The sequence below is a fragment of the Malaclemys terrapin genome, chromosome 1 (assembly GCF_027887155.1).
Source record: "Malaclemys terrapin pileata isolate rMalTer1 chromosome 1, rMalTer1.hap1, whole genome shotgun sequence".
NCBI classification, from domain to species: domain Eukaryota; kingdom Metazoa; phylum Chordata; order Testudines; family Emydidae; genus Malaclemys; species Malaclemys terrapin.
Genome location: NC_071505.1, coordinates 7,615,952 through 7,636,826, shown reverse-complemented (window position 1 = coordinate 7,636,826; position 20,875 = coordinate 7,615,952). Strand labels below are relative to the sequence as shown.

The 20,875-nt window shown below is 43.8% G+C and overlaps 1 protein-coding gene across 1 annotated transcript in view; it reads left to right on the top strand.

Annotated features, from left to right (window-relative positions):
• The window catches only part of EXOC4 (exocyst complex component 4), a 592,122-nt gene that overhangs the window by 244,576 nt on the left and 326,671 nt on the right, over positions 1–20,875 (top strand). The window contains exon 10 of the mRNA XM_054015768.1: positions 17,842–17,938. Coding sequence (XP_053871743.1) covers positions 17,842–17,938 — 97 coding nt within the window. The remainder of the gene's footprint in view (positions 1–17,841; positions 17,939–20,875) is intronic.

Genomic DNA, 20,875 nt, shown 5'->3' with positions numbered 1-20,875 from the left:
CTGGCTCATACATACTGTTTATAGAGCAGAAAGTTGCAGGGCTCAAGTAATAACCTCCCCCGCACTCCCCACCCTCAGTACGACAACGCTTAGTTCCTTTACAGTGCTTTTCTTTCATTGATCTGAAATAGCTTTACAAAGGAAGGTAAGAATCATCATTCCCATTCTACAGATTGGCAAACTAAACAACAGAGACCTGAACTAACTTGCCGAAATCACGCAGCAGGCTGGTGGCAGTCCTGGGACTAGAATCTGGGTGTATAGTGGAACAACGTTAATATATGACATGTGGGTTGCGTGAGCTGCATTGGCTGCCTGTTGCACTCTGGATTGATTTTAAGGTAGTGGTGTGACTCTGAACCTTAAATGGCTGGGACCTAAGTACAGAAGATGCCCTGCAGCTGTAGTTGTGGTCAGTGGAGGTGCTTGAGCTGGGGCTTCCTTGGAATAATAGAAAAGCCTCAGCTGGTAGGGCACTGTCTCTTTGATCTCCTTGCCTTTGAAATCAGTCCCCCTCCCCAGCTTTTGGTCTGAAACAGACCAAGTTTGTTGAACTTCAGGGCATGCTGCACGCTTGCTCCCTTGCTTTTAGGGAGAGGGGAGATTGGTGCGGTTAGGTAGGGGTGGGAGGTTCTTTTGGGAGATAGAATTGTGTGTACATTTTGCTGCTTTGGGGTTGTTACGTTTTCCGGGTAACTGGCGGAGGCCTGTTTGCTTATTTATATATTTTAAAGGATTATCAAGGATGCCTGGAGCTCTCTCATAGCAGTAGTTATATACGCTGAAATAGGTAAATTAATGAAGAAGGAAATATTACAGGTGTGACCCATACACAGTCAGCCCAGTGTTAAGATATACCTGGCGAGACAACTTCCAATGGTAAAGTATGAGACAATGTTCCCTGTTAGTAGGAATGTAACCAAGAGGTTATTAGACTGATAGTAGGGACTTGTTTCTGATATCACTTAAACCAGTAAAAATCAGCACTAACTCAGTCAACGGATTTGAAGTGGTTTAAAACGATTGTCAGGTACTCAGAATCAGGCCATAGGTCTGCAAGCAAAAACTAGCAAGTGTGCTCAAAAATAATGGTATCCTAAGGCAGGCAATATATCACAGCGAGATGGAGAGAGATGGATGCAGTAATTCGTGCAAATAAAGCTGGTGAGATGGGGGACAGTATTTGGAGAGAAGTCAGGAAGCAATTGAAACATTGAATTGTGGGATTAACAAATCAAAATGAGGATCTTGGCATGAAAGTATTGACTATTTTTAACACTCATAAATAGTTAATTAAAGGAGCCTCTAAACTTTACTTTGAAAGTATCAAAATAAACAAGTGGACAAAGCACTAGGAATTGTATTGCAGGGAATAGTCAGCTAGGTGACCAAAGGAAACCGTGTGATAGAACATTCTAGTCAAAGGGCTCTTGTCCATCCTTGATTTTTCACAGTGCTGGGAAACATTTCTTGCCTTTAGCAGAGAAAAAAGGGCAGGATTTTCTAAATAGCCTAGGTGGTTTGGGAGCAAAAATGCTCATAAGTCACACAGGCACTATTGAAAATCTAGAGCTTTGTTGTGAGTATGTTGAAAGATCCTAGAATGAAAATATACTTTATATGGGGCATTTGAGGGTGGTGCAAGAACTGTTTATTACTAGTAGTATTAGGACTAGTATTAATTTAGATATTTATTGTATTTTAAAGTAGTGCTTAGTGACTCCCGCCAGTGTCAGGGCCCTATCGTACTAGCTGATGTACAAATGCACAGTAAAAGACAAGTCCCTGCTTTAGATTCACAGATTCTAAGGCCAGAAGGGGACCACTGTGATCATCTAGCCTGACTTCCTGTGGAGCACAGGCCATAGAATTCCCCCAAAATAATTCCTGGTACATATCTTTTAGAAAGTATCAGAGGGGTAGCCGTGTTAGTCTGGATCTGTAAAAAGCAACAGAGAGTCCTGTGGCACCTTTAAGGCTAACAGATGTATTGGAGCATAAGCTTTCGTGGGTGAATGCATCCGACAAAGTGGGCATTCACCCACGAAAGCTTGTGCTCCAATACATCTGTTAGTCTTAAAGGTGCCACAGGACTCTCCGTTGCATCTTTTAGAAAGACATCCAGGCTTGATTTAAAAAATGATCAGTGATGGAGAATCCACCAAACCTTTGGTAAATTGTTCCAATGCTTAATTACTCTCACCATTAAAAATTTACATCTTATTTCCATTCTGAATTTGTCTAGCTTCATCTTCCAGCCATTGAATCATGTTATACCTTTCTGTGTTTGAGCTTGAAGAGCTTACAATTAGTGGAGCTGGGAATAGAAACCAGATCTCTTGAATCTCAGACTAATGGACCTATCCCATGGACCATGCTGCCTAGGGAAGGAATCAATAAAAATGATAAAGCACAGAGAACATTTTAAAAAAAAAAATCTGTTTTGTCCTTAACAATTGATGCTGTGTTTCCATCTGTGTGGATTTCTTCTGAGCATAAGTGTATCAGTCTTGATTAGGGTGACCAGATGTCCCGATTTTATAGGGACAGTTCTGATTTTGGGGTCTTTTTCTTATATAGACTCCTATTATCCCCCATCCCAATTTTTCACACTTGCTGTGTGGTCAACCTAGTCTTGATTTGCACATATTCTAACACAGTTTCTTTTGATTATGTGATGTGAACGGAACCCATTATAACTGAAGTCAACTGGAACCATTTAAATGTCTGCCCACCTTAATCACTCTCTTCTCAGCCCTTCCTCTGCACGCCGTTGTTTAAAGGAGCAAAGCTTTATTCACGTAAATGTGACTGTGTTTGAGGTGGGTTTAAGATACTCTCTCTAATTTATTACATCATTGTTCATATCTACTCTCTAGTCTTTAACTGAGTTTTATGCTGATGAAAAGTAATGGATGGAAGTTGAGGGACTGAGTACCTTTTGGGACACTTCTCAATATTGCATGGTCCTTGCCTCAAGGAATTCATGCTTTAGCTGCTAGATTGTAAATCTACAACTGTCATGTTTGTAGGGACTGCGTGTAGCTGCTCTATATAGAAGCAGACTTGCAAGGAATTCTAGCTCTGAGTCACAATTCTCTCCTAGGTTTCTCACCTGCTCCAGGGGAGAAGTAACTGCTACTGGAGTGCACTGGCTGGTGTATTATGGGGGGAGGCAAGCTTCTGTGCGTTCTCTGGTCTAGCAGCCAACTTCCTTTCTTTTGCAGGAGTGGAAGTGATGGTCCCTCACTTGGTGACCTGCTGGATGTGTTGGGACCAGCTCCTATTGGGAAATAAGAACCTGTCTTATGCCCCATTATTGCATGAATGTGGGGAGTAGTCTTGCACTAAAACAGGCAGACAGTACATCTTGGATACAATAATTTACCAGATACCACTAGATGATGATCATATCTCATTTAATGCAGATGTTCTTGGAGTCCTATGATGCATTGATGATGAAGGGCTTTGTGGAAGAAACTTACATCATTCACTTGTAAATAACACTTCATTTATTATATTATTTGGAGTTCTTAGTTTCATTTTAAATTAGATTGGCTGCTTCATAACTGTTCTCACTCCTGAATCATAAAAATCCAGCCAGGAGGTAATACAAAAGTATTAACTCAAGGTTGATCTACTGTAACAGAAATTTGCAGTATCTCAAGACTGCCTGTGCAGCTAAGTTCCCTGTAAGCTGCGTGGCCGTGCAGCAGCCTTCTTAGCGCCATGCAGGCACTCAGGGAACCTGCTGGGGGAAGGGCGCCCTTGGCCCGAACCCAGCTGCATCCGGGGTGGCTCAGCCCAGCCCGAACCCAGCCCGGCCTGGACTTGCTGGGGGCGGGGCATCTATCGTACGGCCCCAGCCCTGGAATTGCTGCGGCAGGGAGAGGCGCCTCTCCCTCCAAGCACAGATGCTGCTACGGGGAGAGGAAACTGGGGGGAGTCCTCTCTCCCCGCCATAGCCCTGGAGTACCCTCCTGCATCCCAAACCACTCATTCCCGGCCCCACCCCAGAGCCTGCACCCCCAGCCGGAGCCCTCACACTCCTGCACCCCAACCCTCTATCCCAGCCCTAAGCCCCCTCCCACACTCCAAACCCCCTCGGTCCCACCCCCACCACATGAATTTTGTTATGTGCACCAATATGAGGGTGATTGTCACACATCACCTCCATATTGGTGCACATTACAAAATTCATTCCGCACATGGGTGGGAAAAATTAGAGGGAACACTGCTGTACAGTACAATTTTGAATAAAACAACAGAGCTTCAAAGTGAGTACATGTCCAAAAGGAAGGTTGCATGTATTTAAAAGTAAAATACAATGATCATTGTATGTGTGTTGTCCCTGTGGGAGAATAGGTGGAGCTGGATTGCTAAGGTCGTTGCTGATAGGATTTTTACACTCTGGCATTGTTTGCTTGGATGAACCCCCTCCATTTTTGGAAAAGAGTTATGTGGATTGTACCAATTTTCTGAAGCAAGTGGCTTTATTGGAATGTCTTTCTAGAGTGTGAGAGAGGATCTAGTCTGTGGGCTGAGCACTCCTGAGGTAGGAACCCGAAGAACAGCCAGTTTGAATGAGAAGCTTTGTGCTGAACTTGATTGTATTTCCGTTAATAAAATTGAAACCCAGGAAGGGGGTGAGTTTGGGAATGACAGTTGCTCACAGGGTTACGGAATCTTTCACTTCTAGGTGAGTCATCCAAATTCCGCCTCATAGTAGTTGCCATCATTGTTCTGAGGCCTATGTAAAATGTGTTTTAATGGTGTCGCTGCAGTCTGACCAAGGCAACTACAGGATTAATGTGCCCTGGGAGACTGAACTATCCTCCCGCTTCTAGAGCTGATTCTTTCATGGCAGAGTGGAAATACGCAAGTATGACAATCTGGGGAAGCTTTGGTTATTACACACCATTGCACTATATCTGTATTGTGGGTTTAGCTCTTGACTTCAATCTCCAGAACCGTTATTCTGGCACTTGTGAACCCAAAAATTCTGAAAATAATATATTTTTAAATACGGAATTGGGGAGGGCTCATATGCATTAAATACTTTTTTCCTGGATTCCATATCCTTTATCATGGGGTTCTTACAAATTTTAAAAACGCTCTTAGAATTGTTTTCTTCCCGAGTCCTTTAAACATGGTGGTGTGCACGTTTTAATGGTGAGGAGAAAACATCTTTATGAAACAATTCCTGAAGGAACTTTGGAAATCTTGAGTAAACAAAACACACAGCATGTATCCCATAGTGCATTTCATTAGATTATATGTGTTGTTCCAATTTACTTTCACCGGGTTGAAAGCCATTACTGATACTGATACTCAGCATGATAGGAAATTGCTAACTCTTTAAAAAAAAATAGAAAGTCAACAACAAAAATATCCAGAAATATTAGCTTGTATTTTTCTAACAACAATAATAATATAATGCTTTGCACGAACACAGTGAATTTCACCTGTATATCCCAATTCTTTATAAAAAATGTGTGGTGGCTTATTTTACAGATGAGGGAATAGAGGAAGTTTCAGTAACTTGACTCATGTGAGCCAGCAAGTCAGTTAAACTGTTGGGATTAGAATCCAAAAATCTTAGACATTTTCAAAGTCACCAAAGGGATTTGGATGCTCAACTCCCATTAAAATGTCAGTCCAGATCTCTTCACTCCCAGATCCATAGTCAATCCATTATACCCCTCTGTGGTCCATTCACAGCAAATATTCAGTTGTCTGAGATTTTTAAAATCTTTCAGAATTGTTTTATGCATATCCTGCTGACTGTAGTAATTAGAATAAATTTGTGCTTTGTGAAGTTCCTGTTTATATTCATGCAAAGAAAAAAAACTCTTCAAATCAATGGGTGGGAAATGTTTTAAAGCAAATTTTAGCAGCAAGGAAGTAAAGCATATCTATGAATATGTAAAACAAAAACCCTTACATTAAAAGAATAATAGAAAAAGTTGCAAAGCCGAGCACTCAGAAGTTAGGAAATACCAAATTTTAAGTTTGTCTGTGCAGCTTTAATCCTGTCGGCTTGCGTGTAGGTATTACGATGCAGTCTGTAAGTACGTGATCACATACGATTTTTCCATTGGACTCCTGCCTCATTCAGTGCATCGACAAGCTTGTCACACACAGAGTTGGTAGTGCCTATGCTAAGATGACATTTCCAGCTTCTAGGGCAATGAGCTTGCTCATGCTGTAGTTAGTGCAACATCTAGGTGCTAATAGGTACCAACATGTTCTGTTCTATATAGGTTCTTATACCACACTCATCACCGTAGTATCTGAGCACCTTCTAATAGTGCATTGAGCAGTGTGACTAATTTCTGTTATGTCTTTTGTTCTCTTATCCTGTACTAAGGGGGAGACGTGTGTGTAGTGAAGTGTTTTGTTTTGGTAAGGTTGTTTCAATATATGTATTGCTCTGTGCACGTTAGAGAAGTCAAGTAAAAGAAATGCACCTTGTGGAGTGCGGTTTGTGATGGTCCTTAGTTCCTGTGGGAGTTCATACCACAGTCTCAGGTCAGCCGTGGAGAAAGCTCTTTTCTCTTAAACAGACGAGATTTCTTACGGTAGAAGGCTGCATCGTGCCAGAGAAGTGAAGCTATCCACCACAGTTTTCATCTCAGAGCTTTAGATAATCTTTTAGATATCCTGGGCCTAGGCCATGGAGCACCTTGAAGATAAGGACTTGAACTTGATTCATTATTCTGTGGTGAGCCAGTATAGGTAGCAGAAAACAGGTTTAATATGTTCGCGATAGCCCATGTTACTGACCAGACATTTTGCAGTTGGCGTTTCCTAACATAGTAACCACTTTAGAAATACCCACCTAGATAGATAGGTAGCTGGAAATATGCTGTTTAGGTGTCAGGAAAAGAGCCACCCATTTCCATTTGGAGATAGGTCAGGAGCCCATCAACTAATGATTAAGAATCTAACCATGTCACCTTTGTTAACCAGACACTGCAGGTGAAAACTATTTGTACCTGAACTTCCTGTATCTTTTTCCTCATTCATTCCCTAGGAGTGTCTAGAAAGGAATATGAAAGTGATATGTGGCAGGAAAATCTACCACACAGTTGTCTATCACAATCCTCTGAATTTATGGGGTGTTTATTTTTCTAATTCTTAACATTAAATATTAGTAGTTTGACAGGATGACTGTCCCCTATCTGATGCCTTAAAGAGTAAGAGTAAACAAACAGGATCTTTGCCTTGAACTATTGTGTCAAGAATGGAATTAAGGCACCTTTTCATGGGAGTCTGCACACGCCTTTCAATGAATGCAGCGATAAGATAGCTGTGTTGTAAAGAGCAGAAATACATAAGAGGAACCCAGACTTGCAGATTTTAATAGAAAAATAAGTTTGGAAGCATATAATTAAACAATGAACACATGCATTGCTATCCAGTAACAGAGATTAGCCCCTGGTCTTTCTCATTGTCGTCTGTTTTATAAGAATCTGCTTCGCTGCTGGCAGTATCTGTGCAGCAGCTGATGTCCAGCTAGCTATGGAAATTTTCATACCAATGGACATTCTTATTTCTAAACCTTGAGGCTGCACAAGCACAGCTTGAAATTACAGATCTGTATCAGCTGATCCTTAAGTAATCAGGAACTTCAAGAAAGGACAGAAGCTAGGGTTACCATATTTCCACAAGCAAAAAAGAGGACATGGGGGGGGGGGGAGGGGAAGAGAGGAGCTCCGCTCTAGCCCCGCCCCTGCCCTCATCCACTCTCTCCCACTTCCCACCCCCTGACTGCCCCCATCAGAACCCCCCACACACTCCACCCCCGTCCTCTGACCAGGGCCGGCTTTAAAGAGCCCAGGAATCGGGCTGCGCTCTGGCGGGGGTCGCGGGGCTTGGGGCTGGGCCGGAGGTGCTCAGCCGGGGTTGGGCCAGCGCGCTTGGCCGGAACCGGGGCTGCCGTCCTGGGGCCCGAGCCGGGCCGGGCCGGAGCGGCTGGGGCCAGGGGTGCTCGGCTGGCGTGCTCGGCCGGAACTGGGGCCACCCCCCTGGGGCCCGGGCCGGGCCGGAGCTGCTGGGGCCGCCGCTCGGCCCGGGTCAGAGGGAGCCGCTCGGCCAGGGCTGCACCTCCCCGGAGCTCTTCTCCACCCCTGCCCCAGCTTACCTGCTGCTGCCGCCCGCCTGCCCCTGTGTCTTTTCAGACTTCCTGCGAAAGATCTGATTCGCGGGAAGCAGGGGAGGGGGAGGAGTAGGGGGGCGGAGCGTTCAGGGGAGGGGAGGAGGGGGAAGACAGCTGCGGGGCCGGACGGTGTGGTAAGGCTGCAGGGGATGGGGGGAGCAGGGAAGGGGCTTTGGCTGCCGAGCGGCGCTTGGCCACCGCTTTTCTGTCTATACATAGCCGACCGGGGGGAAATCCCGGACATTTTTAGATTTTTAGAAACCCCCCCGGATGGCTATTTATAGACCGAAAAGCCAAACATGTCCGGGGAAATCCGGACATATGGTAGCCCTAGCAGAAGCAGCCAAATTGGTTCCCTTTCCTTTTTAGAGTTTGGATTGGTTCTTATGTTCAAGCGGGGGAAGGCTTGAGTGATTTGCATGATGAATTGTTCATTCAATTGTTGTGGCTTCCAAGCGTGGTGGCGTTGGGGTGTGTGTGGGGGGGAATAGAGAGGGGGGTTGTTTTTTATGGTCACATAATTAACATGAAGTGACCTAGTGAGAAAGCAGCTTTGCTTGTAGAGAAGTATCAAAAAAATGTTCAGTCTGTGCCTTAAAAACTTGTCTTGATAGAAAGTTTGCCAGAATAGATGAATTACGTGGAGTTGTCCCATGCTGGCAAAAGGGCTGGAAACAGAGAGAGCAAGTAGGATAGGTCCTCTGCATCTCTATGAAGTGACTGTAACCCACAATCCCTACTCATGGCCTTTTCAATATCTCAGCTGATTATAGCTGGCTTGCGAGACCTGTTGAGTAAACAGGGGATGGTTTGGAAAGGGTTACCCCTTACCAGAGCACAGTGAAAGCTTTCTATATTAAAATACAAAAGTGGATCTGGGTTGAAGGTGGGGTGATTTAAGGCACATATAATGTCTGAGCAGTTAATTAGGTAATGTGTGTACAATGCTTTGCAGGTATATTGTAAAGCATTATATAAGTGCTAGAAATCGCACCTTTTTAAAGAGTTCTTATTAGAGTGCAAGAGCTTCCCCCTCCCCACTGTTCTAGTAGAGAAACCCTCATCCTACTTATTACCAGAGGAATTGATCCTACCAGATGCTTAGAGCCTCTTGCAAGATGCCAAGCAGCCTCATCTCTGGTGTTTTGAGCGCCATCTAGGCATAAACTAAGAACTTGAGCAATGACTAATTCCTCTTCAAACATGAATTCGAAGAGTAGCAAATCCAGTGCAACACTAAGGATAATTTTTGGTGGATGTCCAGTTTCTGCTGATGGAAAGCAAAAAAAAACCACTTTCCTTTCCTGCCTGTCATTACTTAAGCCTTGTAATGCTAATCTTCCCTGCAAAGGAAGACCTGCAGAGAGTCGCTAAAAATACTGGTACTGATAAGAGCACTAGCAGCTCCCAGAATTAGGAACGTCAAGTTTTGGGTTTGCCCCCAACATTTCAGCTTTGATAGCTTGAATTCTAATGTATTCTAATTCTTACACCACTGAAATAAGATCAAGGGTTTCAACCTGCTCTTGTCTTGTTGTGTGTTCCGATCTCACATCTGCCATACAACTGGCAATCCATGCTCAGGAGATGACTAGTATTAGAATAGCTGCAGTGTTACAGGTCAGCAATAAAGGAGTGTCAGTAGGCTGTAATAGGGAAGCTTTCCCTCCTGTCAATGATTGTTTGCTCTTACCAGGGCTATTCATGATTAGTATTTGTGGCTATTAAAGCCTGGAATAGGGAGAAATAATGTTAATATTAAGTGACAATCAGGAGTTGCAATTTTCTCATCATGATACAGACAACAGCAATTGTTTTCTAAAGGTACAAAGTCTAGAAATAATAATTTTTTTCTTAACGGTTAAGGGAAGATGGTCTTGTGGTTAAGGCACACAACTTAGACTCTAGATCTATGTTCTGTTCCTACTTCTCATAGACTTCCTTCGTGACCTGGGAGAAATGACTTAATCTCTCTCTGCCTCAGTGTTCTCATACGCAAAGTGGAGATCACAATAGTTGTGAAGCTTAATTAATTTGCAAAACATTTCAGTTTATTGGATGAAGGGTGCCATAGAAGAGCTAAGCATAGGCATTATCATAATGTTTATTGATATAATGCATGTTGCTCATGTACTGTACATTAAGTAGGTGCATACACTTGTAAGTCTTTGAAGGCAGTGACACTCCGTCTTGATGAGCTGGAGAGCTGCTACTTAAAGAACTGAGTTGCAGAGAGCCCTGAAATCATGGTACGGTGTCCCGAGTTGCCTTTCAATGTTGCGTTGAGATTATGGGTCTTCATAGCATGAGCTCCTCGTGTACTGATGTAACCTGATTATGAGAATATTTCCAAACCATGTCAGGAATTTGGTATCTGATTTAGTGGCTCTTGGCGACTCCTTTTATTTAATAACATGTCTCCTCTGTCTTTCTTCCTCTGTCCTCTTGTCTGCTGAGTGGGCGAGGAAGAAGTTTTCTGTCTGTACCACTCTGGCTAGTAAGAGAGGTCCCTGGGTCACCGTGGCACATAGAGACTTTCCCAGTGGTCAGCCAGATAAATCATTTTGAGACCCAAGCAGCATGGGATCAAGTTGTTGGGAGTGGACATGCCTGAAGGGAGCTACTTCTTGCAAAGAGAAGTGCAGAATGGAAAAATCAGAGACAGGGCCGGCTCTAGGTTTTTTGCCGCCCCAAGCAAAAAAATTTTTGGCTGCCCCCCATCCCAGCCCTGGGCTCCTCGCCGCACCCCCCTGCTGCCCCAGCCCTGGGCTCTCTCCCCTCCCCCCCAGTAACTCGCTCCCACGGCAGGTCATTCAGCAGGAATTTTAGGTGTGCACAGAACACAGACAGGATTGGTTCCCATATGGTTACAGAACTGCAGTAAAGTGGAACAATTTTCAGCTTGTGTGATTGGAGGATATCTGGGTGCATATTATAAGACTGTCCTACATAAATGAGGAAAAGTTGAGGTGCCTTTATTATTCTTTTGTTCCACTCTTTCTTTCTATGGGGAATTTGCCAATGCAATATCACTGTCTTCCTTTTAAACAAGCAAACAAAAGGCAATGGCTGTTGAAAATAGCAATTCCAGTCTTAATAACCACTGGGAAGCATTTCTTGTTCAATTTTATCCTTCTTTTTCTACAGCAAGTTACAGTGGATCAGTATATTTGATTTGGGAGAAATGAAGTAACAGCTCCCCAAACTGAGCTTGAGCACTCCTGAATTTTGAGGTGTTCAAATCTGGAAGGCAGGTGCTGGGGGGGCTGTGGCTCCGCGGGGGAGCACAGCAGCGTGTATGCAGCAGGGTGTCTGGCGCTGTCTGGAGCCAGACATGCTGGTCTGAGTGACACGGTAAGGGAGCTGGGGGGTTGGATGGGGCAGAGGTTCGGGGGGCAGTCAGGGGCAGGGAGAAGGGGGGGTTAGATGGGTCAGGGGTTGGGGGGGCAGTCAGGGGACAGGCAGTCGTTGGATAGGCATGGGAGTCCCGGGGGTTTGTCAGGGGACATGTAGGGGGTGGGGTCCTAGGGCGGAAGTTGGGGGAGATCTCAGGAGGGGGGAGTTGGGGACAAGGAGCAGGGAGGCTTAGATAGGGGGTGGGGTCCCAAGGGGGAGTTAGGGGCAGGGGTCCCGGGAGGGGTGATCAGGGGACAAGGAGCAGCAGCGCTTAGATAGGGGGTGGAGCCATGGGGGGCAGTTAGGGGCAGGGGGTGATCAGGGGACAGGGAGCAGGGGGGTTGGATGGGTTGGGGTTTCTGTGGGGGGCAGTCGGAGGGAGTGGATGGTGGCAGGGTGGGGCTACCCTCCCTGCCTGTGGAGTGTCCTATTTTTTGAATGTTAAAATATAGTATCCCTACTCACAGCGCAGCTCTCCATTCACTGCAGGCTGCAGCATGAGGTCTCAGCTACCTCACTCCCTCCCCCAATTTCCTGTTGGTAGCGGCCAAGGGAATGCTGGGAAATGTAGTTCTTTCCCTGCTCCAGGGCTGGCTCTATAGGCAGGGAGCTAACCAAGGAACTACAGCTCCCAGGGCCCCCTGTTGGTTCTCCGCTCCCATGCTGGATCCCTGCCGCCCCTGCAAATGGGCTGCCCCAAGCATGTGCTTGCTTTGCTGGTGCCTAGAGCTGCCCCTGATCAGAGAATTGCTGTTGCTGCTCATTCATTTGCATCCTGAGATTCTAGCTCTTAGTAATCTGCTCCTATCTTGTGTTTGCTCATTGTGTAGCATGACATTTCAGGCTCTATTACAGAAACATTTGTTACATTAGTAATGGACCCATCTCTGGCTCCTACTCACAAAGGTATTCAGGTGGGTACACTTCACTGATGGCACATCATGAGGATATCATTAACTTGGAAAAAATTTCACTTCACCTCAAGTTTTTTTCCTTTGTAATATATTACTCAACAGATTAAATCAGCAAGCTGGTGCTCATGAGAAGAAACTAGTGCAACAGCTGTATTTCTTGTAACAGCTGCAACACATTTAAGGTGTTCCTAGTTGCTGTAAAATGTGGCTATTGCAGTTGCTTGCCATAAACTATTTTAAAGTTTAAAAAAAGCAACCAAAATAAAACAGTTCTATAAAGAAGACCAATCGTTTATATTAGATTCCACATGGCTACTGGTATTCTACATATAACGTAATACAGTATTGCACCAAACATGGATAGCTAGTTCGTACAGTCCATGTTACTGGTAGCTATTGCTGTGATGATGGCACTCAGCACTTAAAGTTTTTAGAAATGACTCAAAATCGGTTATGCTTCAAAACCCCCTTTACCTCCCTGGTCAGGAAGGTAATACTGTTGTTCCCACTTCAAAATGGGGGAAACCGAGGCACAGAGAAGGGAAGTAACTTGTCCCAAGTACATTGCCTATAGCATGTAGGAAGAGAATTCTGGAGTACTTGGCTCCCAACCTCATGCTTGACTGTGATAACTCTCCCAGCAGATCATGCTAACATGTTAGGGGGGAAAGTAGGCATTGTCTCTCTCTCTATCGTCTACCTCCTAAACTTGGGATCAGTCAGGGATTCTGATGGGAGGCCACTGGTTTCTTTGGGTATGTGTGCAAACGCGCCCACGTCCCCACGCCCCCCCCCCCCCAGCAAGTCTTAGGCCTGGTCTACACTAGGGGGAGAGTATCAGAGGGGTAGCCGTGTTAGTCTGAATCTGTAAAAAGCAACAGAGGGTCCTGTGGCACCTTTAAGACTAACAGAAGTACTGGGAGCATAAGCTTTCGTGGGTAAGAACCTCACCTCTTCAGATCGCTTCCGCCTCTCGCCGCGGTGGAGTACAGGAGTCGACCGCAGAGCGATCGGGATCGATTTATCGCATCTACACTAGACGCGATAAATCAATCCCCGATAGATCGATCACTACCCGCCGATCTGGCGGGTAATGTAGACATACCCTCGGAGCCCAAGTCTACCGACTCTGCTTGTGGGGCTTGTGTCATGACACTAAAAACAACAGGGTAGATGTTCCGAATCTGGCTGGAGCGTCGGCTCTGAGACCCAGGGCGGGGCTGGGTCTCAGAGCCCGGGCTCCAGCCCAAGCAAGAACATCTACTCTGTTATTTTTAGTGCCGTGGTGCATACCTGAATCTGTAGACTTGGACTCTGTGACTCGCTGCCAGGGTTTATTTTCCTGTCTAGACATACTCTTTGTAGGATGGATGATCGGATACCTTCTGCTGGTGTGGCGCAGCTAGGAGCATGGGACAGATGATGCCGTGTTGGCACGGCGATGCGTATAGTGTATTACAAAACAAACACAGTCCCTGCCCTGAAGAGCTTAGTCTAAGGCCTTGTCTAACAGGGGATTTCAGCCATCATTGGCCAGCCACTGCACATCTGCACCACTTGTCTAGGCAGACAAAAAGTCTGCATTAAGAGTACTCATTTTGTATGCAGGCAAAGAGCTTGTAAGCCACAGTTTGCACCCATGCTTGGAATGGGGAATAAACTCTTCTGTGCAAATCGTGGTTTTTCACAGTGTACTTGTATCTATGTGTCTATACTGCTAAGTTCAGACAGAGAGTAGAGGTGGGAGGTCACAGCACAAGGAGAGGCCAAGGGAATTAGGACAGTTACAGGTTATTTTGTAATAGAAAGGTTTGTTGCAGTGGTGTTCCTGTTTTGTATATCATTGGAAATGAGCTCTGTGACTCAATATATCTTTCCGGTACAATATTTTAATATAAATAAAATTACTTTTCTTTGTAGCTCCCACCTACGCACAGAGCATCTATTATTATTAATTGAAAGTTTAGGAGCAGAGAAGATTAAAAAGCGTATCCTTCTGCCTGAGTTGTGGTGTTCCCAGCAGTGCTCTTCCTAACTCTCTTGCATAATGTGCTTAAGCAGATAAGACAGATTGTTTTATTCCTTGCTATGAAGTTCGTCCCAGTCAATAATATTGATTAGTGCAGGGTGACTTGACGTAACAAGAATAACACCCTTTTCTTAATTTGAGCCTGTATTTCCTAATTCATGCCTCAATAGTTCATGCTTGGATGAGTTCTTCAATAAGTCAGTTAGTGACAGACCCCACTGGAAAATGCAGAGTCAGACGTTAATGGGAGAAATGAATAATTTTCTTTCTAAGTGGTACTTTTTTTCTCCTTTCCACATTTAAATTCTGTCATATTTGTGAGGGTTTTTTCAAGTTAGCTTGAGCATAAACATTTCAATTTCATTTTTTGAGAATTGTCTTTTCTTTAATTGGAAATAGACTATATTTATGAACTGTGTATCCTTAGCTAGTTCTGTGTGTTCATTGAATCCTCTTGTTAGCACAGAAATTTTCATATGTCTTAATGTGTTCTAACTCTTCTGTTAATACTTGTACACACATCTGGGGAGCTGAGTTTACTTGTCAAAGTACTATAAGTAAATCTAAATGCCCATGTTTTTATGTGGTTAATTCACTCCCCCGCCCACCCATTTTAATGATTTCGTAAAGGACATACAATACATCATACAGAATGGTCTTTGACAAAGATTTTCAACATACAAATACTGTATAGTGGAGCCTAGAGGTCAAGACTTGGAAGTCCTGAAGTCTGCTCTGGGCTCTGCCCTTGATCAGAATCACTTAACTTCTGTGTATCTCAGCCCTGGTCTAAATTACAAACTTTTAGTCAGTATAACTATGTTGGAAAATCCATACCCCTGAGTGACACAGTTATAGCAACCTAACTCCTGGTGTAGACAGTGCTATGTTGATGGGAAAGCTGCTCATGTTGACATAGCTACTGCCTCTCAGAGATGTGGTGCACCTGTGCTGACGGGAGAAACTCTCTAGTTGGCATAGGTGGTGACTTCACTAAGCACTGCAGCAGGGTAGCTGCAGCACTGTAAGTGTAGACAAGCTCTCTGTTTCCTTATGTATTTAATTGGAATTTTAACATTTACCTACGTAATAGGGGGCAGTGTGAGGATCTCTTTGAATCAATATCAGGGCTGAGAATTGTTCTATATCAGTGTTTCTCGAAAAGCGATCTGTGGACCAGCGCCAGTCTCTGAGATCTCCCTGATGTAGTTTAGGAAGGCAACAAGCTGGTCCCTGGTATCAAAAAGGTTGAGAAGTGCTGTTCTATATAATAGTACTGAACTGGAGGGACCACTTCTAGGGTGCAAAGGGAGTTGGCATCTGTCACCTGATTGGTCCCTGATCTCTGTACTAAGATTGCTAACATAGTGACCAAATAGATCTAGCGGTGGTGGAGCTTTTGTGTGACTTGGCTACTAGGCAAAGGACTGAGGCTTGTAAACTTCACTCTGAAAAGAAGATGGGAGTCATTTATTCATTGATTCTCACCTTTCCCCCCCTCTCTTTTCCTCATTTCAAGATTCAGTCTTCCTCCCATGTCATGAGAGATGGACGTAAAGGTCAAAGAGCATAGTACTCTCCTGCCACTGGTTTGATTTCAGGTAGCATTGTAGATGGGAAAGAGGCTATCAAAATAATGTGACTAGGCTCTTTATTATTTATTTTTAATGAATGGATGGTTCATGTGTATTATGTGCCATTACAAGAATACCACCAAAATATCCTTACAAACATAACCCAACTGACTTAGATTGCTTAGGGCTAGATTCAGACCAGGTTCTTAGCGCCTAACACTTGGAAGTAAAAAAGGGGAGAAGGTTGTGTTTAAGACTCCATTATCAACCACAAAGTGAGCAGTGCTGAGTGACAAGGGGAAATGGCCACGATGCTAGGGTAATATAATATATTGAATGATCAAAGATTCCACAGTCGGAAATTTTTGTCATTCACATCTGAGGCAGAATAGACTCCAGCTTGCTCGCCCATTGTTTTGTTTAGGCTTAACAGGAGTACAGTCTTGCAGCTGTCAAGAGATATGATACACAGAATGAATGGCTCTGTCGAGTAAGACAATTCCAGTTTTACAGTTATTTTCTGTCTATATCTGTGCTTAAAGCCAATTGATAGTGGGATTTATCTGTGGCAGTAACTTTGGTACAGATGTAATGACACAAGACTGGTGTTTCATTTCTTATTTTAAGACCTTTAGTCCAGTTTTCAGCTCTGTAAATCACACTAAGTATGTGTATACCGTACCTTCCAAGAGATGACCCTTTGATTAACTGATGCAAGTGAATGTGCCAAATCAGATCTGTTTATTTCTGCTATATCTGCAAAACACTGGTTTAGCATGTACTGTACCTGGGATCTCGGCAGAGAAGTCACAAGAGTCAAACAATGTGGGAAATTGTTTGACTCTTATAAGCCTTTACCTAAGAGATCTAAAAAATCAATAGACCTACACAAACAAAATAAAATGGAACAATAGTTATGATGTCATAAGATACCCAGTATAAAAATTAAGCTAGTTCCTAAGAAAACAAACAGCAGCAGGGTGGAAGGTCCCCTAAAATTTCGCACTTTTATAGAGCCTTTCATGCTAGGATCAAAAGCACTTTCCAGATATTATAGTGAAGTTTCCAAATATCTCTTAAAGGTAGGTGGCATTATCCCTGTTGACCAGAGCCTGGCTGTTAGCTCAAGCAATAGAGACACTCATGCTTTTGAGAAAGGATGGTTCAGTGGTTGGGGCACTAACTTGGGACTTCCTGCGTGACCTTGGGCAAATAACTTTAACTCAGTTCCTCATTAGTAAATGGGAGTAATACTTCTAGGAGTGTTGTGAGGATAGAATCCATTAATAATATCTGAGCATTTCAGAACTATGGTAACAGGGGCCATATAAGTATCTAAGAAAGATAGGTGGGTAAACTGAGGCACGGGGCAGTTGATGGTTTGCCCAAGGGGGGACAGCAATTCAGATGCAACAATGGGAATAGAAACTGAGTCTAACTGATGTCTAATTCTGTGCTCAGTCCTCTAGCCAACTCTCAACCCACACTGTTGCTAACAACCAGGAAGGAATATAGTCTCTTATGTTTACTAATGGGTGATGTGATCCTTGTCTTTATTTTGTCTTTCAGTCAGAAGTTACACATTAGAAGCCCAGTTTATCCTAATAGAACAGAAGAGTTGAAATATGTTCATTTAATTACAGACCTTTCATGATGCATGTTGAGGGAGGGGAGGAGCCTGAAATGATTTTAAGATGCTAATGAATTTTAGAAAGGGTACATTCAGATCTTTTAAGAAAACTCTCCTTGTGTGTTTTTGTTTTCAAGGAGGTCCTGATGATAATTTAATCGAAGGTGGTGGATCGAAGTTTGTCTGCAAACCAGGTGCAAGAAATATTACTGTCATCTTTCATCCATTACTCAGGTAAGGTTTCATATATGTATCTATAAATAACAAATAAATAATTGGAGCAAGTGGAAATAATGTGCTTTCCTGAATTGTGTTTGTCTTGGAGAGGGTTGGGGGTTGTTTTGTTTTGTAGAGAGGAGTGACATTGTTTCTGTTTCTGAGATGAAATGCCATAGCAGTGATGGAGTATTGATGCTCTTGCTGTAAAATTATTCTCCTAGATAAGTTCCTGGAGGATAGGTCCATCAATGGCTATTAGCCAGGATGGGCAGGGATGGTGTCCCTAGCCTCTGTTTGCCAGAAGCTGGGAATGGGCGACAGGGGATGGATCACTTGATGATTACCTGTTCTGTTCATTCCCTCTGGGGCACCTGGCATTGGCCACTGTCAGAAGACAGGATACTGGGCTAGATGGACCTTTGGTCTGATCCAGTATGGCCGTTCTTATGTAAAAAAATCTCCAGGTAGCTTTACAGCAGATGTGCGCTTCACCTCTTAAAGCTCGATAGCTCTCCTGCTGGGCTTACTTGCTTGTTTTGACCCCTTTTGCATGAAACAATGTAATTTATTATTGATCAATGCTGGGAAAAGTTTAATCACAGCTTGTGGCAAATTGTTTATCATTCGTTGTCCGTTATGTTTAATAAAAGTCAGAGGAATATTTTCTGCACCGCAAGGTAAGTTAATTTCTCAGTAAACAGGTTCAACTTACGGACTGCAAAATAAGTCCCTGGTCTAGGGTGCAGCATCAATTATTAAAATACATTAGAAATTCTCAGCTGAAAGCTCATCAAGGGCTGTTGGAAGTTTTAAAATATCTGAGCTGAGTTAGTTAGAAATAGGAGGCTTATTGCAGCGCTGTTCAATTTTAATTTCACCCTTTCCACCTTGTGATTTAGTGCAGAATAATATGAGGTTTCTTTTCCCATGCAATAACCTACAACTTGTCTTTCATCTCTATAGTTTTTCACATGGGATTCCCCCTTCCCTGTTGTGCCTGATTTTCCCCTAGTCAGTAGCAGAACAAACCTCAGAATAGTACCATCTCTTAACATTATTTATATTACTATTAAAAATCACTTATGTTAGTGTGAATTTTTGCAGCACCTTACAAACATTGGGCCTCATCATTAGAGGAACTGAAATCCCCCAATTGCCATCGAAGTCTATGAGTGCTGTGGGCATTCATTATTTCTCAGGGTCAGAGTTATGGAGTAAAGCATGTTCCTTGCCCTGGGGTCTAACACGCTGATATTTGTTTTCAATTTGTGTTCCTACCTCTAGAGAGGTGGCCGTGTTTAGTGATCAGAGCTGGGAGTCAACTCCAGAGTTCTCTTCTCCTCTCTGCAGATGACTAAGGCCGTGGCTACACTCAAAACTTCAAAGCGCTGCCGCGCGAACGCTCTTGCAGCAGCGCTTTTTGAAGTGCGAGTGTGGTCACGCACCAGCGCTGGGAGAGAGCTCTCCCAGCGCTGCAGGTACTCCACCTGTTATACCAATAGAATAAAAACCAGCAGGATCTTATTAAGAGGGATAAGGCAAAGATGCCACATTTATTGTAAATATAATGATAAAGCAAAAGATAAAAGTAAACAACATATTCATTTACACAATCATTCATTCAAGTTCTGTATAGGTGTTATAGTTACCAGCCTAGAAGTTGCTCATGCCAAGTTACTGGCCAGGTATCTTGGTCATGAGGATGGAGCTGAGTCCGTGTCAGGTGCACCTGATGCTCCTGGAGGCTGGCAGCAGAACCAGAGACTCAAAATCCTCAGTCTTGAGAGTCCATTCTTATAGGAATTAATTCCTATGTTAGTCTATGGGAGCTGTTTCATCCTGCTGTTGCTGACCCAATCAGCAGATGGCACATTCCTGGTGGCTCCACACTGTTCAAAGTTTGTGTTTCTCATCCTTCCAGGTGATGGGGTGAATGGCAGTTTACCCTCCGGGGGTTCTGGTGGTCCTCTTTACGCATTCTTTGGCCGATGGATACTCCCTTTCTAGGCTGGCACCTCCCTAACCATTCATGTACATCAAGCATTTAGGGGGGAGGGATAGTTCCGTGGTTTGAGCATTGGCCTACTAAACCCAGGGTTGTGAGTTCAATCCTTGAGGGGGACACTTAGGGATCTGGGGCAAAATCAGTACTTGGTCCTGCTAGTGAAGGCAGGGGGCTGGACTTGATGACCTTTCAGGTTCTAGGAGATAGGGATATCTCCATTAATTTAATTTTTTTAAATTTAAATTTAATTTAAAGCATTCATCAACATACATTCCATATCTTAACCATATTTTAATTTACTGTCTCCACCACTTTCGGAGTGTGTGCTAATTCATTTGAGACTCCCGGCCCTTTAATCACAGAGGGTGGGGGTCTGTTCCTAGGAGCCGTTGCTGTTACAGTGAAGTGAAAGTCACTTAAGGGCTTATAGCGTTTGTTTACATTGTATCAATTACTTCAAGAACAAAGTCAATTAACTTGTTTGTAAGTTTTACATAGTGATAAAGTATTTTTTACAGGACAGATACAATCAACGGTTTCTACAAACAGTAGCTTACAAGTTTAAACAGAAGACCGGAGAGATTTTTGCACTTGGTGAAACTGTTGGATTTAAAGTGTGGGGGACAAATTATTGGGGGGTCACTGTCACTTGGGGGAATCACTGTTAGTACCTTCTTTAATATCCCAACACACCTCCACGAGGGGATTAGCTGGGGCACTGTCTACACTGGTGCTTTACAGCGCTATAACTTGTTGCGCTCAGGGGGGTGTTTTTTCACACCCCTGAGCGAGAAAGTTGCCGCGCTCTAAAGCGCCAGTGTAGCCAAGCCCTTACTAACTGCTTTTAGGCAATTTACATAATGTTTCTGTGCCTCGATTTCTTCAGCCATAAAATGGAGATAAAGTAATACATCTTTGACAGGGTCACTGGCCTAGTGAATAACAGG